We start from the raw sequence: 27,831 nt of genomic DNA on the forward strand, positions 1-27,831 counted from the left end.
CAGCCCGTCTGGCACCAACAACCATGCCACGTTCAAAGTCACTTCAATCACCTTTCTTCATCATTCTGATGCTCCGTTTGAACTTCAGCAGCTCGTCTTCACCATGTCATGCTCCAAAAACAGCCTCAGAGCCCCTGTTAAACATGTTGAAAGACACCTACACTTTCGGATCATATAGTTTACATATGACAAATATTTGTGTGATGGATGATGGTGTGCTGATCTGGGCCGACATGCCAGGGCCAACTTCTTGTCCCAGTCCACCCCTGCTTATTTCGAAACCCTTGGCACATCCTGTGACGCTCTACTGTTCACAACCAGCTGTCCTGTCTTCTGTGTGTTTCTCTCCATGTGCAGGAACATAAGAATCAAATGTATGAACACGCTGTTGGTTGTTGAATTAAGACAGATCTTAAATACAGAACAGAACAGAAATGCAGCCTTGTGTTGAACAACAGCTGTGTACTTACATTGTGCGGCAGGTCTTTGTTGATCAGAACTCGGTGTAACCTGCTGTCCTGGATCTTTTATACTCAACCCCTCTGCTCTTTGCTGATTCATATTTTCTGTACAGCAGTCAAGCATTGTAATAACTTTCCTCTGATCCTTTCGCTTTCTATGCAAACTGTGCTGCGTGCTGTGCATGTGGGGAGGTGAGGCTTATTTGCCTGGTAAATATAACTTGTAGTTATGCGTCTATGTGTTCAGGTCCAGAGGCTGCTGTCACAGCCTGAACCAGACACTGAGAGGGTGCCGTACGTAATCACAAAGATGAACTAAAACACCATGTCCTTATGAAGCTCATATCTATAACACATTACAGCAGCAGCTATTTAAATTTCTTCTAATCACTCTGCCTATTTGCATCAGGTTATCAGGTCCTTTCAGCATAATGGTGGTAATATTTTTATACAGCTCACTATCTGCTTCAACTGAATGTGATGTAATTAATATGTCACATCTTAATAATGTGTTTATACATAAACTGTGTTTCAGCCTTCTCTCTCCCACAAACACACTCACACACATTCATTTCACTCATTCTATCAACCCTTTAATACACCAGACGTCACGATGACATCACGATGACATCATGTTATCAGCTGGAGGTGCAGCTGCCTCTCCCCCACAGGGCTGTAGGCTCCATAGGAGTGTTAAAATGTGTTTGTCTTGTTGTGTTATTGGGAGCCAGAATAGAAGGAGTCATGGCTCAAAACCAGCCGCCACTGCCCGTCAACAAAAACAAAGACAACTATGGTTAAATGTGATAAGACCAAAGGACTGGACGGAGGCCATCATCAAAAATGCTCACATGTGCAGCGCACACTTCATATCAGGTTAGGGAAAAAGTATTTCCTGTTGTAGGGATGAATAAGGTTATGTGTATTAAGGGTTATCATGTCCACCTCATCAGAAACTGGGGAGGGATTAAGAGGAATATTGGATTTCTCTGGAACGCTAACTTTTTAGCACATTAGCTAACGTTAGCTTCCATAGCAAAACAAACAAGTGTGGTCCTCCTTTGTAAGATTGGCTTCCTGTGACATCATCCATCCACTGAGTGAGAGCATACGGGTCGGCCAGTCTGGTCCCGTTGGTCAGTGTTTACTTATTCAAGTAACACTGGCGGTCCCGGAGAGTGAGTGACCTGACATGGTGCGTTGGTAAATTCAGTCTGACGCTCTACACTAAAATGAGAGCCCTGTTGGTGGAAGAAACGGAGCGTTATATTTCTACATGAATGAACCAACGGTTAAGTTAATCACACATTCACTCCGCTCGGCGCTCTGCTGCTCCGTCTCCACAGACAGAGTGTCCAGAGTGCGCTCTGCCACTCTGAGAGTGCGCTGCTCTGGATAACCCAACGCTACATTCAGACAGCGCTCCCAATTTATCAACGCTCCAGTTTGTGTCAGAGTGCGCTCCCACACTCACAATGAGTGTTTCTGAACGCACCACTCACATCATCTTCCTCCATCGTCGAAAACAAGACAACACAACTTGTTAGCTAGCGCTAGCTAATGTCTGTGGAGAACTGTTTTGCCTCCAGCTAAGCCCCGCCCACGACATCACACTGCTTACTAACAGTAAAAGGTTTGATCCCTGGACAGAAAAATAGCTTTGTGTTATTGTGTTCCTGTTCAGATCACGTACAAAAGCTTTATAACCAATAAATAACAGACGATTATTTTTCAGTATTAACGGTAAACTCTTAGCAGAGACAGCACTAAACTTGATGCACACGTCACCAACATAGCATGTAAAGATGGATCACAGCCAGTCAAACTCATTTTGCTCATAAGCAACGGGACAATGCACATGATAGCTGCTTATAAACCATCATCATCCTCACTGTGACCTCGTTACATGTCCACGTTTGGTCATGGACTTTCCATGTCCACATATGGCGTCCAAGGTACCCTGGGTGTGTTGGTTGTTGACGTTCTGGGACGCCGTGTCAACTTCAGCCTGTTACATGCATTGTCTGTTTTCACAGGAAATGTACAGTTTGCATACAGTCTCTTTCACAATAAAAGCACTACGTTAGTGCAACACCGAATATGCGGCCAGTATTGCTCATGAACATGCATGCTTGTATTTTGGTCTTTGGGAGGAAGAATTCATTTACAACCCCCAAAAGAATATTTTCCTTGACAAGATCTAATTCTGTTCTCGATTTACTGATGATATTTATTTACGTTTTTCAGGTTGTGAGACTGAATTAAGATCCTTTCATGACTGCTTAAATTCAACTAATGAAAATATAAGACTAATGGTAATGGTGTAGGACGCACCGAAGACGCCTTAAAGATAGACTTTCAGAACATAAATACGCCAATACGTAATCTTTCCTTCCTTTTGTACATGCATATTTTTTATATTTAGTTAGTAATTTTTCATTTCATTTTCATTTTTCATTTTTGGAAGTGACTCCACTTGTGGAGGCACTTCCAAAAATGTCCTCTCAGAGGCCGTTTACACGTTGCCGGCTATTTTCATTTGTATATATACACAAGAGCATGCCAAACCTGTAGGTGGCAGTGTAACGAGAAGCTCAAGCCTTCCATGTATCCATTGTCACCATAGCAACATAGGTCGCACTTTTGACACAGGCGCAAGTTCCGGCGCATACTGTGACGTCGGCTGCCTATAACTCCGTTTATCTCTGTTTATCTCAGTTTACATGCAAACGCGCAACCGGAGTTTTCCAAAATCTCCACTCTGGCCGGAGTTTTTAGAAAGACTCGTTTTCAGAGGAGAAATCTCCGTTTGCGTGTAAACGAAGGGCACAAACGAAGGAAGATGTCTCCGTTTATCAAAATCACCGTGTACGTGTAAACGGCCTCTCATTGTAATCCACTGCTGTCACCCACCTGCACTCACTTATTAATCAAGATTGGGTGACGCCCCCTTCCAAGCTTATAAAATGTTTGCTTGACTCCTGTCCACCCTTTTGCACCCTGACGAAGACCTTCGGGTTGAAACCTGTCGGTGTTTTAATGTAAGCAGCTGTGTTTTGAAATAAAGGCTTTTTAACTTAATTCAGATGCATCTGTTCCTGCTCCACGCACTAGTGCCTGAAGTTCATTTTTTCTTCCCAAAACAGAAGTGTATTTTGAAAACAGACAATGCATGTAACAGGCTGAAGTTGACACGGCGTCCCAGAACCTCAACAACCAACACACCCAGGGTACCTTGGACGTCGTGTCTCGTGACGAAGTCGCAGTGAGAACGTATTGGTTCTAATGTTCACTGAAATGAACTGAACAGCTTGGTGGAAACGAGGCTTTGGATGGTTCATTGTGTTAGAACATGAACTGAAGTTTGACCCTGCAGCTCTGTGTTTTAGGGTGAAGCATTAATCTGAGATTAGGCATTATGCAGATTTGTTGATTCAATTTAATTCAGTTTTATTTATAAGCCTGCAAAAAGCTGTGTAATAAGTAAAAATGAACTCCATGTGGGCGGGCAGCGAGGGAGAGCAAAAATCTATATTTAATTTTTCAGGATAAAACGCAGTAAAAAGCTGTGCAGTATATGTGTAATATTCTAACATCTAAATCACTATTATCAAGCTGCAGTTCCTTTTATTTTGAAAGTCAGTGACACCAGTGTGACCTTTGACCCTGTGGTCACATTGGTCACTGACGTGGAGGACTCCAGCCATGAAACTTTGCAGCCCGAGGATGAGGTGGCAGTCTACATGGAGTTCGGATCCTTTGGAGGTTTGATGGTGGTGGAAGGAGCATGCTAACATGTTTCCTAACCTGGCAGTGATTGAATGTTTTCACCATCCAGTCAAAGACACGTCCAATAACCAACCTGTTACCCGTCATGTCTAAGTCAAAGCTGCACCCGTGATCAAACAGGTTGGTTCTGGTGCTGAGCTTAAGGGTAAGTGTGGGTGCAGGTTTTCAAAACTGGACCCGTGCAGGACTCAGGTCATACAGTAGGTTGGTGCGAGGCCTCTGAGACGCTGCTGTCTTTGCAAAATAAACATTCAAATGAATGTAACGTTGACCATAAACACATTAATATACAGCTGCAACTGTGCTGCAGCCTGATTACATCTGAAAATAAGTTTAAACTTTGATTAATACCGAGCTCAAAATGAAATGTTTACAGATTTGGTTCCAGATCATCAACAGCTTCACCCTGATTTAAACTGACAAAAGCTTCACACCACTGAAGTCAGATCATTTTCACTTTTACTGGTATTAAAATATCCACAGTGAATATCTACCAGCCGTGTGCCAGTGAGTTCCAGCACTGTGCTGTGTGACAGAGCTCCCCCTCACTCTACACTGCTGGCTGTGTGCACATCTGTAAGAGATGAAAACAAGAAGAAGAAGAGAGGCGTCTTACCGCAGAAACTCCTGGACCGTCCTCACTCCCTGGTTACCATATAAAGACGCTGCAGGAGAGAAAAGTCATGTTATCTTCTAGACGAGGAGGCAAACAGGTCATGTGGGGTCATACATGACACAAGCAGAGAGCTAAACATCAGGAGAGGAGGAAGGCAGAACACGGGGAGACGTCTCCTTGATGTTCTCCTGGTTAAAAGTCAGCACATCCTGTCCAGGTCTGGTGTCAAGGCTGCTTGAGCTATATTAGGAAAGTGTTTCTCTCTGTCTCTGTCTCTCCCTCCCTCTCCTCTTTATTCCTCCAGTGAGTGTTTGGGTTTTGGCAGTCACCTCTGCCTCCCTCTCCCAGGCTGGGACTCCATTTGACGCTGGCATGGTGTCAAGAACAAAGTCGTCTTTCTCCCTCTGTAGTGCCATATCTTATGTTTTTAAAACGCACACAGTAGTTTTGTCAAAACCTCCAACAACCAGTGGAGCTACAGGCTTTTCTGCACAGACTCCTCAGGTAGTGACTGGTGTCTGCTGTCATCTGAGCTCTGATCTGCACAGTTTGCTTTTCTATAAGAAGCTAGGGTTGCAGTGAAGGACACACGGAGAGGCTCTTGTCAAACTGAAGATAGTGAGAGCGTCTGCGTAAACTGACCTCTAACAGGCTGACTTTAATGTGGCAGTGCAAATGGCTTTGATGAAACTGGGAACTACTCCTTCACTTTGAGGTTGAAAGCAGCTCAGATGATGTCATTTTTACTTAACTCATCAGGTCACGCCACCACTGTCCAGAGCCAGCCACAAAAGCATCATCAACACATGCAAAAAAGACACGAGCATAAATTTAACACTCAGTCGAGCTGACAGAGAGGCGACAGGAAACACCCATGCCTACGTCATTAGTGTTCACACACCCGGCCATCCCAGCTTCAGCAATCCTGTCAAATCATCAGAGGTGGGAGTGAAGCAAGGTTTATGCTTCTGTGTGCCTACGACCGACGCAGAGGGCTTTGCGGAGGCGTTGCGTTCCTCTGCGACCGACACAGAGATGCGACGTGCACCTCCAAAAAATTGTAACCACGCATCAAGGCAACACAGACACAACGCAGACTGCAAGAGCTATGATTGGTCCTTCAAACTACATCATTTCACAAGGTTTCACTTCCTGCTGCAGTACCACAACACCGCCATTTTCAGAAGTCTCCATTGTGATCAGTTGTGTTTGTTTTGATTATTGATGGATCAAGTTGAAGAGCTTAGTTTGTTTTTCAGTGTCGATCATTTCAAGCTCCAGCAACAGTCTTTCTCTCTCGGTCGCCATCTTCACTGTGACTAGAGCAAAGCCGGAAGATAAACATAGACCAACAGGTAGTGATGGCCAAATGAAGCCTCATGAAGCACTGTCTTTATTTTCTGAGCCCACTAGATGGCGCTTTTTGTTCAACAAAAGGTTGAAAGCACACTGAATTGCCATTCTTTGAGCCTCTCTCTTTAAACCATGAGCGCCATCTAGTGGGCTCAGAAAATAAAGACAATGCTTCATGAGGCTTCATTTGGCCATCACTACCAACAGGAGGCAGAACTATGATAGGCACACAGCAACTGTGGAGCAGCTGTGTGCACGTTGCGTCGAGTGTACGCAGAAGCATAAAGAAACTTTAAGTCACACGTGCAAGTCATAAGCAGGTATCAAGTCATAAACCTTCAAGTCTCAAGTCACTGGTGAAAATCAAGCAAATCCCTGCTGAGTTGAGCAAGCCGATTTTTTTTTTTTTGCCTGCTTTTGCTTTTTATTATTTAATAATTTATTAATAGAGAAAATAATCAGCAGATTAACGCATAATGAAAATAATCATTAGTTTAAAATGAGCTTCACCTCAACTTTTACATGAATGAGTCAGAATCATGTGATGAGATCAGACACAGTCGCAGGGCACATTTTTACAGGACTTTTACTGTAAGTACATTTTCCTGGTGACACTTACATACTTGAAGTAACATTTTAAAAGCAGGACTTTGACTTGTAACAGAGTTTTTTACAGGCTGGTTTTAGTTACTTTTACTAGAGTAGAGGGTTGAAATACTTCCTGTGCTGCTCCGAGCCCTCTGGTCAGGGTGACAGTCTCTGCTCAGGTAACACACCTGCTGCTGTCAGAGAGCAGCTGAGATAATAGCACAGTCACTGAGGACACTATCTCATGACGCACGGCTACACACGCTGACATATAGTGACCTTATGTTGGGACAGCAGGCAGGAAGTCGTTATACTGTAAAGCCTTGTGCAGATAAGAGCACAGCTGAGCACAGAAAGCTGACATGAAAGTGCATGTGTCGACTCTTACAGCTGGCTGTAAAACACGTTCAACACTGAATGAGTTATTGAAAATTTAACTGACACGTATGACACAGATAGAACTGAATTAAAGCTCACGGTGATGCTGCTCTTCATACTGCCATTCCTCAGAGGAGAGCTGAGAGCAGGAGGACAGAGCCGTGTAGGCACGAATATCAGCTGACGGGTCCTCCCCCGCTGCCACATGTGTGCCGTCATATCTTAAAAACAAAACTTCTCAATATCTAAAAAACTACAAATACTAAATAAAGTATGAAATAAAAAAGTCAAGTCATCTGTCTGAAGTCAAAGTCGAGTCTTTCATCAGTGTCAGTCAAGCAAGTCTAAAGTCCTCAAATTTGCGACTCAAGTCAAGTCATGTGACTCGAGTCCCCCTCCTCTGCCATCCAGTACAACAAACCAGATACCTGACACTTTCCATACATGCTGATCTACTTCCTGTATGGTGCAGAATACCAAAAAGCTTCAGGGCTCGCCGGATTCATTCTTGTACCAGAGTCAGACGGTGCAGGTCAGCCTGCTGTCTGCAGACTGCACTTTGGTTAATAGACAACTTTTATTGCCTGTGAGTGTTAATAATTGTTTTGCATATTGATTTAAATACGTTTAATGTCCCCAGGTCATGTACCTGTCTGCTCTGTGACATAACATGTGAGTTGATGTGGTTGTTTCTTATTTGCAATAAAATAATTTACATGAAGCGTTACTGCAATTATGAAGAGAGTAAAACAGTATTGATATCATCTGTTATCAGCTTCATATTTTTAGAGGAGGTCACAGCTCTGGCTGTATTTGGACTCACTCCAACCTCGTCACCAACTGACCTTTTAACTTGATCATGGACTCTCCACGTCCACATACGATGAGCAAGGCTGCAAATTGATTTTTTTTTTCATCAACAACAAAAACACGTGGGTGGGTTTAGGAAAAAAATAAACAGGGTTTGGCTTTTGAATCTTACGGGACATGAACGCCGCTCTGTCGGGTGAAAGTCGGTGCTTGTTGGACTTTCGCCATCTTAACTGTTGTCCTTGTCCTGCCGTGTTTCCCCCAGACACCGCTGGATGCCGTTAAACTATAATGGCAAACGGCCACGTATCATGCAGACGTTAAAGGAAGCCTTCTTTCATTGGTTTTTGGTGCCGCAACTCACTGAACGACTTCGGAGTGAGACGGTGCTCGTGTTTCAGTTTCTCTTGACTGTGAGAGTGAGCGCTCCTTTTCGCAAGAGGATCTTTGTGTATTATCTACAGGTGTGGAGTGCTGATTGGATGGCGGTGTGGGCTTGGTCTGGGAGTGTCGACCGCTGATTGGCTCCCCAACTACCGTCCGCTGTTTTAATGGTGCGTTCGTTTTGTACTCGGAGGTCGGAAGTGGGAATGACGTCACCTCCGTGTTGACAACAGTTTTTGCATTCTAGTTGACGACGGTGGACAAGTCAGAAAAAAACATGGACACCCGCAAGAAAGCCTTTGTTGCCCTTGCACTTTCAGAGCACAGACAGCTTCAAAACCATCATGCACTCCAACTGATGAACGCCGCAGATGAGGCTGACCTGATGTAAAACAAACAAGATAAAATTGCTATAAACAGTACTTTAGCAGAGTGTTTACTCACTATGTGCGTGACCGGCAGCCATCTTGAATTCGTAAGTCTGGGTTGATGCGGTTGCTCCGAGTTTCCGAGTTGGAAATCCGATCTCAGGGTGTGTGGAACTGGGAATTTCTGACCTCCGAGTACAAAACAAACGCACCATAAACCCCCGGCCTCCCAACAGGCCAGCTGACAGTCACTGACAGCAGCAGCGTTCCTGTCGTCGACCTCCAAACCTCCTGTATTGTGTTTTTGTTAAATGTGGGGATTCATTTTTCGGTACTGACTGATTGTGCCTCCTGTGGGCCACCATAGTGAGTGTTAGTGTCAGTGTGTGTAAAACATGGTGAGCATTTAATAGACTGTTTGTTGCACTAGTTTACATTTATTATGTTTAACTTAGTTTTGAAGCTGTTGGCGTGGGCTGCCATTTTATTTTGTTTACTTTCCTCATGTTTTCTGATGCGTCGCACGGAGCCTCATTCACTGAATATCTTTTTGTTTGTTTCTCACATAGGTGGAGTTAGCATGTTCCGGGTTTAGACAGTTGTTTTGGCCTCGCTCCACCCTGAGTTATTTTTGCTTCACATTATTGTTATAAGTTAATTTTCTTACAATAATAAATACTTTAACATTGAACTGTAACTCCTGCTGTGAGCTGACTGGTTTGGGGACCAGGAAGGGAACAGCCTTACACACTTTTATGTTGTGCTCCTACTTCCCCACACGGGGGCGTACCAGAGGATAATAAAGGATATTGCTTCTCATATCACAGTAGTGTGCCGTCTTTGCTGCTTGAAACCTCAACACCCAGTTCTGTACAACTTGAAATACATTCAGAGGTATGGACCTGGGTGTGCTGAGGCAACGCAACAATTGAACTCCCCCGCACCGCTCTGCATCCTCCTCAGTATAAATACACAAGAGATTCTGGCAACTCATTCTGTCTCTGCTGGTGTTGGAAGATACACACTAAAGATATATCACAGGCTTGCTTTCCTAAACTGCAGAGTTTGCCAGAGCGCGCCTGTAAAGGTTCCCTGCTGAGAATGGCACCCTACAAGTCCAGGAGAGAAGGCTGTTTACCGTCTACGCCCAGGGCCAGGTCATCGTCACCGCTGGGGTCCCTCCTCTGAGGCTCTGCAGGGGACACAGGACACAGCTACATGAGAGACAGATAATACTGTTGTGTTGTTCAGCAGCGGGAGAGATGAGCAAGTAATCCTCCTCAAGACTGTATACGTCTCCTGTGCTACATGCACTGACACATGGATATATGGCAGAAACAACAAACTATGCTGTAAGTAATATAACACATCAGTGCTGTCACTACATGAACTCGTAGAGATGCCTCACAACGTGGTTACAGTTGAGCTTAGGGGTGGGGAAAATATTGATACAGCAACTTTTTATTATTTACATTATTAATTTTTGCAAATACACATTTTAATCCAACTTTTGGTGCCAGAAGAATAAAATCAGTTGCTTTTCGCTCCACTAGATGGTGCTGATGTTTGTTCCCTGGTGAGGTCAGCAGAGGTCTCAGTCAGCGGCATCTGGCAGGACGTTCATCAACACAAAGATGGAGGCTAACGTAAAACCAGCTCCGCCTAAAAACCAACCAACACTGGACGCACTCAGCTTGACACAACTCCAAACTAGAGCGGGACATTATCTGACAGAGGACAGGAGACTGCTGTCTGTCGATGTTATGTTGAAATAGTGTGTTCATTCATTTTGGCTCCACCCACTGTACCCAAATCGTCCAGTAGAGGGCGGAGCCTGTTTGACATAGAATGAAGGTCATGATAACCCTAGTTCTATTAGCACGTACATTTTCAGGTAGGCACGTCCTGATTGGTCTGCTACATTTATGCAAACGTCAGTGGGCATATGCATGCTCATGATTGGAGGAGAGTATTACCCATAGAGTCCAGTAGAGGGCTCTGCCTGTGCCAATAGAACTAGGGTTACAATGTTGTAATGTTCGATTCAGGGCCTACCCAGTGTGCTGAAGGGTTTTCTTTCACTTGATTGATAGTTGAGCGGCAGAGTGGCCAGCCTCCCACGCTCCCTGCTCAAGTCTTTTCATGGTTAAACCTTTACGACCTCGACATTACTGCCGAGGTAGCACCCAGCAGCACAGTGGACGGAGATCGTCTCGGCCTGAGCGACAAGGGTGAGGGGGGCGGGGGGGCAGAGGCACAAGGAGCAATTTGCCGTTCCCATGGTTTTCTCAACCACCATTTGCATGCTGTTTGAATGGGCTGGCCTCAGGGCAGGGTGGGGGGAGGTGTGTAGGTTAGATACTCGTATACACTGCTCAACAACAAATTCCCCAAAGAGTGATGTCACACCTCCAGATTCATTTTCAGTCTCGTTAATTCAGACGGAAGATTTTAAATTCAGCTCTATGGGAAGGAAATGTGAACGTGACAAACACAAACAACAACAACTGAAGCAACTGATGTGAAGAAATAACCAACCTCATTTGGGGAAGAGCATCAGACATAAAAACATTCATTTCTTCCACTGAAGCTGCAGAAACATGTTAACCTGGCTGTTATGTAACTGTGTACTTCACTACAGCTACTGTGCACACTGCGTGTCAGCTACTGTGCGTCTGCCTTTTCTCTCACTCACTGATGACTTCTGTGACAAAACACATGCAGCCTTAACGTTCATTTTCCGCTCCACAGATTCAGCAGCCAGTCGCAACTTCACTGGAACCGTTCACCTCACTTCACTCCCATCACTAAAGAGCTCAGTAAGAAGCACATAAACGCTGTACTCACCATTGTGCACCACTGAATCACACAAGCAAGACGACAATATAAAGCTGACACAGTGGAGAGGCGACACACACCTCTCGACAGGAAAATAAGAAAGAGAGGGATTTCCATTGGTCGTACCTGCAGCTTCCCTCAGTGGCTCATGCTTTGCATCTTCCCTGCAAACACAGGTCACGTTTTATTAGAAGGAGGGACAGAGTACAAGAAAGCACACACACACACACACACACACACACACACACACACACACACACACACACACACACATGCAATGTGGGCAATATATTGTGAAAATATCATGTATTAGGGTTGTCTGGGCCACCTTAAAGGTCAGTCCACCTTTAGAGGGCCTGATTAGCTTTGAATGGGCTCCTGAGGCCTGCACTACGAAGCCAGATATCTTCTCGTGATCTGGTCTGACTAACTCATCACATCAGCCATCTGATAACTGGTGCCACAAAGCTGGTTGTCAACCAGTTCAGTCAACTCTGGCTTTTCCTCTCCAGCCACAAGAACGTTGATGTGAAAGAGGCAGGGCTGTTAATTACAAGCGACATCATCAGAGCCATGAATGAAGGAGGCTGCTTCATGTGATATGAAATGATAACGAAACTGCCTGAGACAGTAAAATGTCAGTGGCGTGAGATGTAAGCTGTACTCTGAAATCTTATAACAGAACTGTATAAATATTGGAAATGCTGTCAAAACTGTCTCCGTCAGCAGAGTCTTAAATTACGTGCAGGTATCACTGAGCTGTATGTGACATTAGCACAGAGTGTTTTTTGCTGTTGAGTTGGATGATGGTGAGTAAGTCACATAAAACACTTCAAGGTAACGTCAGACTGTTTCTGCTGCTGCAGTAAAGTTTGGAAAAGTAGTTAATGACTGATGACGTCTGTCTGACTGAAATGTTGCATTTCATTTACTAATAAAATAAAATATTTTTTCCTAGTTCTCACGACACAGGTGTCTCGTGTTATTCTGAGCTGCAGTGATGAATCAGAGTGTCAAATATCAACACGTCACTGCGACTACAATAAACTTTGCATCAGTTAAAATCATGTGTTTAGTGTGTTAACGATCTAAAACCAGTAGAAACAGAGCCCTCAACAATGAAATGATTCTACTGACCTTTAACAACATACTGTACAGGCTCCTCTTTTTTACCTACGACTCCTTTTGTCCATAGATATTTTTGTCTTCAGTGATCTGATTGGTCAGAGGTCAGGCTGTTGACGGGCTGTGATCAGGTCAGCTGTTCAGCATCAGTCACCATGGTGATCACGGTTATCCCGGGAAAAAGAGAACCAGCTCCATAGTACTGAAAACTAGTGATGGCCAAATGAAGCCTCATGAAGCATTTTTCTTATTTTCTGAGCCCACTAGATGGCGCTCATGGTTTAAAGAGAGAGGCTCAAAGAATGGCAATTCAGTGTGCTTTCAACCCTTTGTTGAACAAAAAGCGCCATCTAGTGGGCTCATAAAATAAAGAAAATGCTTCATGAGGCTTCACTTGGCCATCACTACTGACAACCCAGAGTTAACCCTGAAGTTACCTTGCTAACTCCACATCCTGCTTCATACTACAGGCCTCAGGTGTAGCTCATTCACGCTGCAAAGACACTGCTGCTCATTCCTGTGGTGAGTAATACTGGAGCGTTTCTTTGATTGTATGGTTTGGTGTCCTGCATGTGGCCTGTGAAATGTATCGCTGTTTCAGTCTTGGAGGCCAGGTTTTCCCTCGAAGCTCAGCACACTCCCTGGGTTTGAAGTCTGTCTGACAGAGGTGAATTACTGCCTTAAGTGAGAGCTGATTTAACCCTTTTAACCTCATGACCGTCTCCTTTAACACTCCAGAAACTCTCCTTTAATTTAAATCAAGGGGTTTTTGGGTAATTGAGTTTTTCTCTTGTTTTCTTACAGTGCTACTGCAGTTTTGCCGAGAGGTCATTTTAATGTGTTTAACTTTTGTGAAAGGTTTTATTAGCAGCAGCGGACACAGTGCTTCCTCCCACCTGACCGTTTTTCTTTTGTCTTTGTTTGTAGGCTGAATCCTGCGTGAGGATTTTTTTGCATTGGCCTGTGTGGGTCTTCCCCAAAATCCCCCCCCGGCTTGATAGACAGTCTACCCCCCTGGTCACAATCCTATGATGCAATATCCTATATAAATGTATGGCATGTGGTCTGGAGTGTGCAGCACAAATATTTATACGCGGCCGTTCAAATACAGGTCATAACAAAGTGTTGAATTTGAAGATAAATTCACTGTGAGGAGTATCACAGGAAGAAACAGAGCCAGAAGCCTTATCTAAAGTATTTTGTAAATCCATTCAACTATTTACTGTCATCACTATTATTTTGTACTGTGGTGCTCGACGCAATAACAGTGTTCATTTACAGCTATTTTAGATTTTGTCTTAATCTCCAGATGAAAATGTTTATTAGTTTTAGTCACATTTTAGTCATTTTATCCTTTATGGTTTTATTCAGCAAAAATTCAAAATGTTTTAGTCAACTTTTACTCATAATGTTTTCTATCTGTTTTTTCTCTTTAAACTAATCCAGTGAGGACAGCTTTTTTCATCACTGTCTGATGCCGGAAGTCAATGACTGAGCGCCGGGTATCTTGGTTTCCATCAATGCCGATCGAAGCCTGAGCCAATAAAAACCTGTAAGTACTGCAGAGTCATTTGACCCGGGTGTGACTGCCGATTGTGAACTTTCCCATTATATTAAAAGCCAGATGTTACAGTAGCAAGTGTTAGCGGGTTTTTTCTGTACAGAGGAAAGGGGGCTTCTGAATTTTTAAATCTCAAAAGAACACATTTCTCCAATGTGTTACATATCAGCTTCTCAGAAACAAAAGGTAAAAGGCAGTGACTGAAACCTGCCAGCCAAAAATACTTGGTGGAAAACAGAGGCTGGTGGAACAGACGACAGCTCTGAAGCACGGAGAAACTCTACCTTCCTGTGAAGCATCACCTGGTGCTGTGTCCAGATACATGCACTTTATAGGTGAATTGAAAGTTGTGTGGATTCAAAGTCAGTGCCACATTTTGTAACCTCAACGGCTGAACAGATGAAATCAGCCTGTTAACAGTGATACAGCAGCCTGTATTGCCATCTCACTACTCACTCTGTGACCGCGGTGGTGAGCCATTTCCTGACGCTGTCCTGGCTCGAGTTTCCTGTGGTTGACATGATGCAACAAATTATAATGAGGCCGTTGACAAATAACAACTGACAGCAAACACATGATGTAACAGAAGCAGGAAGCCTCCACTGAGCGCTGACCGCTGAACAGCAGCAACATCTCATCTGACAGGCTTCCTCCTTGTGCTGCACAGATAACCTCAGTTCAGCCAAAGAAAACTTTGTTTTCATTTGCAGTATTATATCTGGGCCTCTCTACCTTCACCAGGGCCTACGCAGAGAGTCTAAGGTGGAGAGTGCACACATCTCTGCCCTTCCATGTGCCGACACAGAAAGACTAAGGCAGGGAGTGCAGCAGCAAAGACCCCCGGGAACAGAACAGAGCAGCATCAATGACAAACAGAAATGACACTGATAAGTCAAACACAGCATGAAAAGGAGGAGCTGGGGTGGAGGTAGGTTGTAAAGCAGCTCGCAGAGGAAGCAGCAACAGTAGGCAGGCCAGAGCAGTTTAAATAGGGCGCCCTGAATGGGATTAGCCAATTGGTTGCACAGAAAGGAATCATGTGATCTATCAGCTGACTCCCCAGCTGATGTAGCTGGGAGGTGAGCTGAGCTTTACATTGTATCCTGTTTTGTTTTGTCAGTGAACCTTGTGAGTTGTAATGGAGCCAAATTTTGTAACGCTACCTTTGTTAAATGTTGCTGTGGGCTGTATATGAGAAGATCGCTAGCCACTATGCTAATGTTTACTATGTAAAATGCCATAGGCTTGTGCTAATAATGTTAGCATGTTGTATTTGTGTGTCCAGATAAAGACAAGTGTTTTTCTGTGAATGCTGCGAGTTATAGTGAAGCTGATTTGTGTACTTGTGTTTGAAATGGTCTCTATTAAGCCAAGTTTAATGTGTGTTTAATGTGTGTTTAACGTGTGTTTAATGTGTGTTTAATGTGTGTTTTGAATCAACTAAACTTTACAGCACTTCATAGAAGCCTCTGCCGCCAACTAGTGTTTCGAAGGTGTAACTGCAGAGTGACACAAACACACCACCACACAAGTAGAAATGCTCACTTAGTGATGGCCAAATGAAGCCTCATGAAGCATTTTCTTTATTCTATGAGCCCACTAGATGGCGCTTTTTGTTCAACAAAAGGTTGAAAGCACACTGAATTTCTATTCTTTGAGCCTCTCTCCTTAAACCATGAGCACCATCTAGTGGGCTCAGAAAATAAAGAAAATGCTTCATGAGGCTTCATTTGGCCATCACTAAGAGCCATGTGCTTAGGTTATGGCGTAGGGTCTGCGCACAAGTATAAATCTCGCTGAAGTTTGAGGGCATTTTAGCTGCCAGGATTTTATTTCAGTGATGCAGCTGGCGAGGGCAGAGTGAGCGGCAGGAGTGATGGCTTTGGTGGACACGTGGAGCTGAACGTTGTGAGTGAAGCAGCAAAACTGAAGTCCACAACGGCAGATTATTTGACCAAGGGGGAGAGATTGTACAGAATGAAAGGGAGGGGGCTGAGACCTGAACCTTGGGGAACACCATGGGAGAGCGGAGCAGTGGGGGACTTGCAGTTGTGTGGTAATCCATTTTGGTTATTTACAAATATTTAAGACAAAACCTTTTCTACATGGACAGATAGGATATAAAATTATGTAGCTGCAGTCTGTTACTTCAACACATTCTCACTCCAACCTCGTCATATGTTGACGGTTGGTCATGGACTTTCCACGTCGAGATATGATGTGCAAAATTTAAAACCACAATAATGATTAGTGTAACTCTTTTTTCATGTTAATGTTACATTATTGAGAGGCGATTAAAAGTAAATGAACTTAAACTAAATCTCTGGTATCCTTTTTTAATTTCAGTATGTATCATGTCCTGACAGAGTGCATCTTCATAGTCTCCATACCGTGAGCCTTTTGGTCCTGAGCCATGATGAAGTCAGGTATGTCTGTGGGGCTCCAGTGGACCCTGGATGCAAGCAGATTGGTCCTCCTGGCCCGAGCTCCTTCAGACGCCATGGAAGGAACCTGGAGAGGTGGGAACCACAGACGGGATCAACATCTTATAAAATGATAAGCAACAGATGCACAAACTAGATTTACTGCCTCACGGTCGTACGCCTCTGCACGCCAGGCCAGCGTCTCTGACAGTCTCCATCCATGTCAGTGAAAACATGACAGGATTTTGCTCAAAGAGGGAAATCAGCTGTTGATTTATATATATATAGATCCCAGGGGACATTTGTTTAAATGTGTAATTAGTGGTAGATTTGATTTAGTTGAACTATTAATATTGTGACAGGATCTGAATCTGACTCTGAGTTACTGTTGTTGTTCACAAACTGAAGAAATGAAACATCATTTTAGTTTTTACTGAAGATTTGAAGCAAACTGTGAAACTATCACTGATTTTGTTGCAGGTCTACATTCTTAAATTAAAAATAAATGATTATTTTACTAATTAGTCAAGAATACTGTTATTGAAAAAATATCTAGATATTATTTTAGGACTTTTTTTTTCAGACTTCACCTCTGACCTACGACCACCAAAATCTAATCAGTTTATAGTCCCAGTGAAAGTTTGTGCCAAATTTAAAGACTCCCTCGAGGCATTCTTGAGGTAACGTGTGCACAAGGATGGGACAGACAACCTGAAAACATACTGCCTCCGTCCACGGCACTGAGACATAAAAACCCCCCAGAAAAGCAGAGACCACCTGTGCATACAGCGCTTACCTGTGTAATCGGACTGATCCAGATAATTCCTGGTTTTACATTGTCCTCAGCAGCAGCAGCTGATGCCAGTAGTGAGGAGCCTGATGCAGCACAGTGAGCTGATATTCGTCTCGAGCCGGAGCTGACAGGCAGAGCGGTGCAGGCAGCATGTTCTCATTCAGCTCCTGACCCGCTCAGTAAACATGCCAGAGCACGGGAGGGACATGCAAATGACTTGGTTAGACTTCTCAGCCCTACAAGGAAACATTGGCTGGCTGACTGGTTAATGCCTTCATCGCTTCCTGCGCCTCTTTTATCAGTTTGTGCCTGCCAGGGTACATCAGGTCAGGAAAAGTTTATGTTCCTGGAACAGTACCTTTAAATGTAATATTCAAACATTCCTTTATAAGCAGGAGAGAATGAGTTACTGTTAGTCCTTTCACAGGTCATCTGATAGCTTCTTGTTGTGTGCTTCATTTCAAATGTTATAAATAGAAGATTTAAAGGAATCAATGTTGTTTTTGTCAATATTTCGTACTATTCTTTATTTCCATAGCACTGTCTTTTACAACACATCCTCACTGTGACCTCGTCACATGTCCACGTTTGGTCATGGACTTTCCACGTCCACACATGGCGTCCAAGGTACCCTGGGTGTGTTGGTTGTTGACGTTCTGGGACGCCGTGTCAACTTCAGCCTGTTACATGCATTGTCTGTTTTCAAAATACACTTCTGTTTTCACAGGAAATGTACAGTTTGATACAGTCTCTTTCAGAATAAAAGCACTACGTCGGTACAACACCATGAACTGACATTTTTTTCCTTCAACAACACACAGATGTGGTTGGGTTTAGGAATAAAGAACAGGGTTTGGCCTTTACATCTTACAGGAAGCGAACACTGGCCACTGGGGGGCAGTGTCTCCATACTGGGTGAGGGGCTCGAGGTCCAAATATGCTGAGTCATCAAGGTCTTCTTGATACATCAGTAAAGAATTTACACTTGAATAAATCATTCATCAAGATCTGAAGTGTGATTTCAGTGTTCCCTTTATTTTTTGAGCACTATATATATCTATGTATCATATATATATAGATAGAGAGAGACAGAGAGAGAGAGAGAGAGAGATTATGGCATGTTGTTCAGGAAATGATTATGTATATATAATATGAAGTTTGAATAAAAAGTCTGAATATATGGAATGAACCTTGAATATTTAAGGTAGTTCTAATCACGCTGATGTATGTTCAAGTGTTCATTTTCTCCGATTAGTTTGGTTTTAATTCGTTATTTGATGCTATAAACACAGTCTGACTACCCAGGCTTTTATTTTGGTACTTCTGCTGACAGGCAGTATTTGTATATTAGCCTTATATTAAGTTTCACCAAGCACATTTAGGTTTAACATTTAACATTTAGATTTAACATTTAGATTTAGAGTTAACATTTAGGTTTAACATTTAATATTTAGATTTAGATTTAACATTTAGGTTTAACATTTAATATTTAGGTTAAGATTTAACATTTAGATTCAACATTTAGATTTAGATTTAATATTTAGATTTAACATTTAATATTTAGGTTTAGATTTAACATTTAGGTTTAACATTTAGATATAACATTTAATATTTAGGTTAAGATTTAACATTTAGATTCAACATTTAGATTTAGATTTAACATTTAGATTTAACATTTAATATTTAGGTTTAGATTTAACATTTAGGTTTAACATTTAATATTTAGACTTAGACATTATATTTAGCATATTTCAAATATTGCTGTAAATGGGGTAAAAAGTGACTTTAAAAAATTCACACCACTTTTTTTAGACGCTGTTTGAAGCAAAATGTGGCAAAATGTGTGTGGTGCGTCAGTAGCGTAGTGGATAGTGCCGGCACCCCATGTATAGAGGCATTGCCTCGCTGCAGCAAATCCGGCTCGTGGCCCTTTGCTGCATGTCAGTCCCCACTCTCTCTCTGTCTCCCCATTTCACTCTCTGTCCTGTCAATAAAGGCAAAAACCCAATAAAAATAATCTTAAAAAACAAAACATTACCATGTGTATTAGATAATATGGAAATTACTACGTCTTCACTGCCGCCACTTCGTCTCTCGCAGACTCACTCATATTCACTGTGTTCTTGCTGCAGCATCCAATACAAGCATACAGAGGAAACACAAGATGGCGCTAGTGCCTCAATGACGTCAGATTTCATTCCATATATTCTGACTTTTGTTCAATATATTCAAACTTCATATTATATATATAATAATTTCCTGAACAGCAAGCCACAATATACATATATATGCACATGTATAACCTTGACGTGTTTCAATATCAGACATTAAACACAACAGTGGCAAATAAACAATGTTAAACAATATGACTGCCTGTATGTCTGGTCACAGTGTCCAGTATCATGCATCAAGCATCAAAATCTTTCCATGACAATGTTCTCTGTACGGCTCTGGCTGTGTAATCTCGACAGTGACCACTGGGTGGTGCTAGAGACCATAAGCCCTGCTCTCCTGCAGCAGGCTGAGGCTGGACGGTGGGAATGAGTGGCTGTGTATTGGAGGCACACTGGCAGCTGTCAGGAGAGTCACACAGAGTGTGAGCGTGATAGGGATTCAGGATTGAATCATTTCCCATGAATGAGGAAGTCCCAGTCTGCACGGCTCATGAGCTCATAAGTCCCTGCCCTTTGTGCACGCCGCCCCTCGCTGCCGCCGCTTACACGAGACTTTCCTCCTTAGAGCTCTCTGCTGCTCACAGAAGACTCCGTCAGTGTCCAGCCTCTGCTCATTGGCTGGTCATTATCATCATCATCATCATCATCATCATCATCATCTTCACCTGGGCCTCTCCTCTGTGACCCAACACTCCTCTCTCTGCCTGTACCCTCAGAGCAGCAGCTGCAACATTCAAAATGTTTCCATGTTAAACAAAAAGAAGACAGACTTTGCACACAACTGCACAAGTCAGTCACTTTGGAGCATGTACTTATTTTTCATGTATTGATTGATTTTTATCTCATTGTTTTATTCTTATTCTATTGAACTGTTTTTATTCCTGTAACCTACGTCTTGTAGGGAATTTTGTTCTTGGCGTTTTTAATTATTTGCTTTGATTTCATGCATTGCAGCACTTTCTGTCATTTTAAATTTCTTTCTTGTATTCTATGTTTTTGTTTTGATTGACTGTGATGGATGTTTTGACTCTCGACTGCAAAACTAGTTTACCCTTGGGTATCAATACAGTAACCTGAACCTGATTTTGTTAATCCCAGAGGAGGACTTCAGTGTTGTCACCCTGTTGTCTCCTCCTGAGACCCTGCGTCCTCACGTGAGGGCACGACATTTTGGGTTTGCTGCACCTCGTACTTGATTCTGCTGAACTTGGACCTGTTGTCCTCGTTGCTCAGTCTGCAGCTGCTCCCGACACAAAAATGTACAAGGTACAAAAACCTGATCAAATGTTATGGTTGAAAACTTGTTCAGTTGCGCTTAATAACATTTGTGGTTTTAATATTGCAGACAAATGTGACCTATGTTAGCAATACTAAGCTAGCTCAAGGCCCTGACACACCAAGCCGACGGTCGGCTGTCGACCAAAGTCGGTCCGTCGGTCAGCGTCTGTCGCCCTAGTTTTTGCGGTGTGTCCTGCACGGTCGGCACTTCGGCATCGGCGGCTTTTCAGCCGTTTGAGCATGTTGAATCGGCGGCGGAGCTTGTCGGTGAGAGAGATCACTCTGATTGGCTGTTCAGGTTTTATTTCCTCGCCCCTGTAGTGAGTGAATCTGCCTGTAGTGAAACCGGGGCTAACCGGTGTTTCCTCCTCAGGCTCCACTTCACTCAGCTGCCCCACAGACCCGCTGCTTCTTCCCACTTTAACCTGAATAACAAACCGGAGCTAGCTGGCTGTGCTTTCCTCCGGTCATGCTGCGGCTAACCCTCCGCTAGCCGCTCCCAGCTAGCTCCGGCACAGAGGCAACCCCTCGGCTGACAGGATGTACCACTCTCTCACTCCGCTCTCTCTCACGCAGGCGCAGAACGTACTTGGCCATCGGATGTAGTCCGTGTAGTGTGTTCAAATGCAACAGACACAGGGCGACGTGAGGCGACGTAGACGACGCAACAGTTGGCTTTCGTCACCGCTAGTTCTTTGATGTCGGTTTGGTGTGCCCGCACCTTTAGACACGTTAATTCAAAAGTCCTCGTTCAAGGACACTGGAACTTTATTACTGTATCATTGCAGCACTTTATATCTGCCAGTAAGGTGAGATGGACTGACTCATGTCCAGGGGCCGCCCAGACAACCCCTGCTCTGCCATTTGTTTTGTTTTTTGTTTGTTTTTTTAGATGTTAAATCAAATGTATGTGTGGTGTGTGCTCTCAGCTGCAGTGTGTGAAGGAGGCATAGGGCCATGTCAAAGAAAAAAGATGTTAAATTCAAGAATAAAGTTGTAAATCCACAAAAAAAAAAAAAAAAGCAGATTTACGACTTTATTCTCGAACTCAAAGATGTTTTTTTTTTTAAACTTGACCCTAATCTTCCTCCGTAGTGCTGTGTGTGTTCTGGTGTCAGTGTGTTGTGCTCTCGTGCAGTCAGTGAAACCTGAGCAAATTAATTAATTTTAAAAGTATTGTAAGAAAACAACGAGCAGCTTAAAAAGAAATTACCCCAAAATTAACAAGAAATGATTGAAGTACAAAAGTAAAAGTACAAGAAAATAAAAAAAAGGTAAGAAATAAACAATAGAATAAAAATATATAACAATTCTGTGATTAGGATCATTGTGAATATAATTAGTTTTCTGAACATTTTTCCTCGATAATTTAAAACACTTTTCCAGATCTACTCATTTCTTAACAAGTTGCTCGTTGCCTTTTTCCTATGTTTTCAAAATAAAACAAACCAATGAGCTCAGCACTCACAGGTTTGAACAGACACGTGACAGGTCTGTGAAGGCAGCACGGGAGAAGTGACGTGGCTCCAGGTTTCAAAGGGTTAAAAGCAGCGGCTGAGAGTGTTTTTCTACATCAGGGCAGGTGAGGGCAGTTTACCTGCTGGAGGTGAGCTGTTTGCAGAGGTGCAGTAAGAGCGTGTTGTCTGCAGCTCTTCATCATCGTCATCATCATCATCATCTCACAGTGGCTGTTTGTGCTTCACTCTTCCTCCCTGCAGCGTCACTAAACTTACCTGTGTGCTAACAAATGCAGCGATAAGCACACTGCGTTTCCTTTAGATTCTTCAAAATAAAAGTCGTCTGTTGTTTTGTTCAGTAAAAGCTTTTATTGTGAAGCAGCACATGAGGAAGTGCTGCGTGTTCGTGCAGCAGCTTCACACAGTTTGTATTTCGGCTGATCGAGAACACGAAGCAGTGAAATCAAGCAGATACCTGACGGAAAAAGACGAAGCAGCAGAGACGCTAAAGACACTGCCGGAGCACAGCCAGAGACATGACACACCGAGACCAGGGCACCCAGACGCCGCCCTGGTCTTTTGTAATGAGGGGGACCCAGACTCCTTGCTGGGGGGCAGTCTCCAGCACCACACAGACGCCCCCCAGTGTTGTGTGGCCCCTGCCACATGAGGGGGAGACACACCATCCCCTCAAGGTGACCCCGATACCATCAGCCCAGGCTACGGGGAGCTGGCCCCCCATCCCCCAGGCATGGACCCCATCCAACAGGGCAGCAGCGCCCCAACCTCTCGGGGCGACCCCCAAAAAACAACCCCAAGCCACAGTGAGCTGGCCCCCTGCCCCGCAGCTGCCGCCCAGAGACGAGGTGGCAGTCCCAACCTATGGTGGGATGACTCCTGTTCGGGTGTGGCCCCTGCCTCACATGGCAGCAGCACCCCAACTCCCTGGGGCGGCCCCCCCGCCACAACCACAGGCCACAGTGAGCTGGCACCCCGCTCCGCCGGCGCAGCTGCTGTCCAGAGGTGAGGTGGCAGTCCCTATTTACAGTGGGATGACTCCTGTTCGCATTTGGCCCCTGCCTCTTCACGGGGTGCCACCCACCCCAGGTGTGGCGACCCCACCCCCACCCCAGGGGCCACAGGCTCACCCGGGCCCCTCCAATATTCCAGTGGAGGTGCCCGGCCCCTCCCGTCCTGAGTGGTTTCAGACCGTTGATGCCATCATGGACCTCAGAGATGAGCCCATTCTTGAGTTTGACAATTAGCTGCCTTTATTTTTTGAGTTTTAGTTTTACAAGACAATTTGTTTTCTTGTTTTGTTTTTTAATCGATTTTGTTGTTGTTGTTGTTTATAACAGCACTTTGAATGTTTTACTGTCTTTTAAAATGTTAAACTGTTTCGAGGTTAAATGTTAAAGAAACCTATAAGATCCCCCAAAAAATCCCAAAAAGAGAAAAAAAAATCTTGTTTTCTTTCTGTCAGTGTTTGTATGTTGTTGTTTTATTGTTTATAAAAGCACTTTAAAAGTTTTACAGTCTTTTAAAATGTTAAACTGTTGTATAAAAGTTAAATTTTAAAAAGAAAGCCATAGAAGCAAAAATAATAAATAAGAAAACAAAATGTTTTATTTTGTCTAGAAAAAAGAAACAAACTCACATCACCACACAGCTGATAACCAGGTCAATATCTCCTCATGTGCTCAAATAAAAACCTCTGAGAATGTGCACTGTTCCAGGCTGCTGAAGGAAACAGAGGTAACTGGACTTGTTGCACCACCCAGTGGTCACTGCCTGCATTACACAATCACAAACTTGAACTTATAAAACAATCCATATCTGAGCTGAGTCCAGACGCTGCAGGCCTGTAACATTCAGTGACCTCTGACAGCAGCATCCTGCACCAGCTGCAGCTGTCTGCTTGATTTATTTACTAAGACCTGTGGAGACACCATTGCAGTAACTTTGATAACAACATACCGCGCCTGAACCAGTGGCAAACGCCGCTGACCGACCAGCACTGACCCGACGGCAGAACTCGTTTTCTACCAGCATAAATATTACTGTCCAGAGTGACATCACACCGGTCCTCGAGTCCTTCACTGGCTTCCTGTGTGTCAGAGGATAGATGGTCTCAGGCCTTTTTTTTTCCTTCAACAAACACACGTGGTTGGGTTCAGGAATAAAAACAAGGTTTGGCTTCACAATCTTATTATTTAGAATCAAGATGTGAACACCGCCCTCTTGGATGAAAGTCATTCAACACCCCTCCCGCCCCACTTGGTCTTTCTCTGCCTTAACTTTAGTCCTTGTGCCGCTGTGTTCCCCCTGATGCCACCAGGCACTGTTAAACTGTAACGGCAACCAGCTGCGTATCATGCCAATGTTGAAGGACGCCTTTTTTTCGTTGGTTTCTGCTGCCACAGGTCACTGGCCAAGCGCTGTCCAGTACTGTACAGTAAAACTAGATCAGGTGAAACAAACACATACATGACATTAAATATCATTTTGCTAAAATCATGTGACTTTTATGTGTTTTTTGCTCAACCTTTAAAACCTTAACCTCAGAAATTTAATAATACCAAATTTCGTATTAGTCTTGTCTCCCTTGTTGTCAGCCAATCCCCATGTCCTCCTCCTCCAGCTGTGTCTCATTCTCCTGATTAGTTTTCTGTGTATGTATGCCTGTGTGTTTCCCTTTGTTCCTCGTTAGTTCGTCTGTGTTCATCCCTGTGTTCATGGTGTCATTCTGTGCTCTGTTTCCTGCCCGGTGTCTTGAGTTTGATTTTTTTTAAAACCTGAAATTATCATATTTTATCCCGAATGGTTTTCAGTTTAGTTTTGGTTCTGCTTTCATTTGGACTCTCAGTTACCTGCCTGCTCTGGATGTTTTTTATTAGCTGCATTAAAGCTTGCTTAAACCTGCCTGCTGCTCAGCACTCAGTCCTTTCTGAACTGATTTATGACAGTGGTGTCAAAACTTTGACGTGACAAACAACTAATGTGAGCCAACTAGGATTTGTCCCCAGGTTCATTGTAAACTCTGACTTATCCATGTGACTTAACTTGTTTCTTCATGTGCAACATGTTAGTCTGGAGGTTTAAACTGGTGTCCTCTCACAGAGTTGATGATTCAAACTAAACTTTCATCTCTGTCAGAGAAAACTGATCTGAGTTCAGACTGTTTACTTACAGCACAGCTACACTCACAGATAACTGAGCCTCCTACCTGCCTGTCAAACACCATCAACCCACAAACCTTCTCCAGTCCGGACTGAGTGGAGTCCTGCGGGGTGAAGCTGTGAAGTCTGCGAGCGGAGCTAGCTGCTAACAGCCACCGCTGCAACTAACAAACTCCACAAATCCATTCAGCAGCTCCACCATCCACAGTCAGACACACACGGCTGATTATTTACTGCTGAATTACAGCTCACAACTCGCACCAACCCAAACATCCTGGTGCAGACTATTTACTGGAGTTTACCAGCCTGTCGCTCATCAGGCATCTGAAGATCATTACAAGCTGTCAGTGTCCGACAGTCCACCACCAACATTTTCGTCACATCTCATCTCATCAATTAAAATGAAACATAGATATCAGCTCAGCTTTTATAATCAAATTCTAGTTTTTTTTACAAACTTTTTCAGAGCCTATTTCTTAATTCATACATTCACATAGAAACTCCATTAAAACTTTAAATGTTTACCAAAAAAAGTCAAAAGTCTGTTGTGCACAGTTCTGTCTGCAGCAGTCACACTCTCCCAGCTGATCCTCTGACTTTATAAAGGACTAAAAGTCTTTGGATGAATTTTGGCCCTGAACTTTATCTCTGCCTCACGTTGTTGGAGACTGGGGCTCCTCAGAGGAGGCTGCCATATGCACAGCTTGTATGTGGGTGGTATGACACCCAAGGGAGTCAGTAGGGGAGTGGGTAGGGTGCAGGGGGCCGAGTCATGACTAATCAGCACCCTGAGCAGGCTGCCAGATGGGCCTTTTGGATCATCTGTGGCTCAGGAGGACTGTGCCAGTGGCCAACCAATCAGAACAAAGAACAACAAAGACAAAACTGTGGACACCAAGTGCTCCGTACATACACTTTTTTAAAATAATAAAATGAATCATTAAAATTGGGTTCCTCATTAAAATGCTTCCTCCCACAGTCCAGACATGCAGGTTAACTGGTGACTCTAAATTGTCCGTAGGTGTGAATGTGAGTGTGAATGGTTGTCTGTCTCTATGTGTCAGCCCTGTGATAGTCTGGTGACCTGTCCAGGGTGAACCCTGCCTCTCACCCAGTGTCCTGGAAAATGAATTAATTAATTTGGGTGGAGTCAGATGGTAGTTATGATAGATCTAGACATCCTAGAAAAACATTATGTCCATTGGAGTAGACGGGGGATCTGAAGGGGATAAATTTCTTCCTTTCAACAAACCATTGTGTATCATCTACCCGGTCTCACTCCGAAGTCGTCGAAATCCGACAACCAACACACCCAGGTTACCTTGGACGTCATATGTGGACGTGGAAAGTCCATGACCAAACGTGGACATGTGATGAGGTCACAGTGAGGATGAATGAATAAATGAATGAATTTAGACCTATAGATAATGTTGACTGGCTAATTTAGACATTCTAAATCAGGAGTGTCCTTTGACTGTTTGCGAATACGGCCCCAGATAAAGAAAATGCTAGCGTCCCTGCACTGGCTACCTATCAGATACAGGGTTTTTTTAAGCTGGCACCAACTATATTGCTGAACTTCTCTGCCCCTACTCCAGCTCCGGACTTCTCCGATCCTCCGAACAAGGTCTCGTAACTGTCACGTGATCGAGGCTAGTGGGTGAGGGGAGATGGTGCCTTTGCGGTAGCAGCTCCAAAGCACTGGAGTAGCCTTCTGCTCTCAATTAATCCTCCACCACTGACACTTTTAAAACAAATCTTAAAATGTACATTATTCAACGGCCTTTGGTTGTTTGTAGTGGTTTTAATGTTTTAGTATTTTTTAATCTTGCCATGTTTGTAATTGTTTTATTCTGTTTTTATATTTGTGATTCGTCGTTGAACCCACTAACACCGCCCCCCACACACAGAGAAAAAACAAACAAACAAACAAACAAACAAACGAACTGGATCTTTGAACCGGCTCTTCAAAGTGAACGTGAGCCAAAGAACTGGCTCACACAAATGAACAAGAAAACAAGACTTTTAATGAGACAAAAGAATCATCATCGTCCTGAAGACAGAGACAGAATATGTTTCAGTGCACGTGATGTCATCAGAATGCGTTTAACATTTACAGCTCTCATCACAGACGTGTTTCATACAAAGACATAAAAACAAGAACAGCAAAGCATGAAGAGTGTGTGTGTGTGTGTGTGTGTGTGTGTGTGTGTGTGTGTGTGTGTGTGTGTGTGTGTGTGTGTGTGTGTGTGTGTG

The 27,831-nt window shown here is 43.6% G+C and overlaps 1 protein-coding gene across 4 annotated transcripts in view; it reads right to left on the reverse strand.

The window, feature by feature from the left end:
* itprid1 (ITPR interacting domain containing 1) overlaps window positions 1-17,704 on the reverse strand; it is a 40,968-nt gene extending 23,264 nt beyond the window's left edge. For 2 of the 4 annotated variants that reach the window (XM_050056067.1, XM_050056070.1), the window contains exons 1-6: window positions 17,491-17,704; window positions 16,662-16,782; window positions 14,728-14,779; window positions 11,712-11,749; window positions 9,886-9,939; window positions 4,867-4,915 (exon numbers count right to left, since the gene is read on the reverse strand). In XM_050056067.1, the coding sequence (XP_049912024.1) occupies window positions 4,867-4,915; window positions 9,886-9,939; window positions 11,712-11,749; window positions 14,728-14,779; window positions 16,662-16,773 (305 nt within the window). In that variant the 5' untranslated portion in view covers window positions 16,774-16,782; window positions 17,491-17,704. Of the gene's footprint in view, window positions 1-470; window positions 1,684-4,866; window positions 4,916-7,613; window positions 7,706-9,885; window positions 9,940-11,711; window positions 11,750-14,727; window positions 14,780-16,661; window positions 16,783-17,490 lie in introns of those variants that run through there. The other 2 variants (XM_050056069.1, XM_050056068.1) reach the window with 2 other exon arrangements.
* Window positions 17,705-27,831: the final 10,127 nt, after the last annotated feature.

The sequence above is a fragment of the Epinephelus moara genome, chromosome 11 (genome assembly GCF_006386435.1).
Source record: "Epinephelus moara isolate mb chromosome 11, YSFRI_EMoa_1.0, whole genome shotgun sequence".
Classification (NCBI taxonomy): Eukaryota; Metazoa; Chordata; class Actinopteri; order Perciformes; family Serranidae; genus Epinephelus; species Epinephelus moara.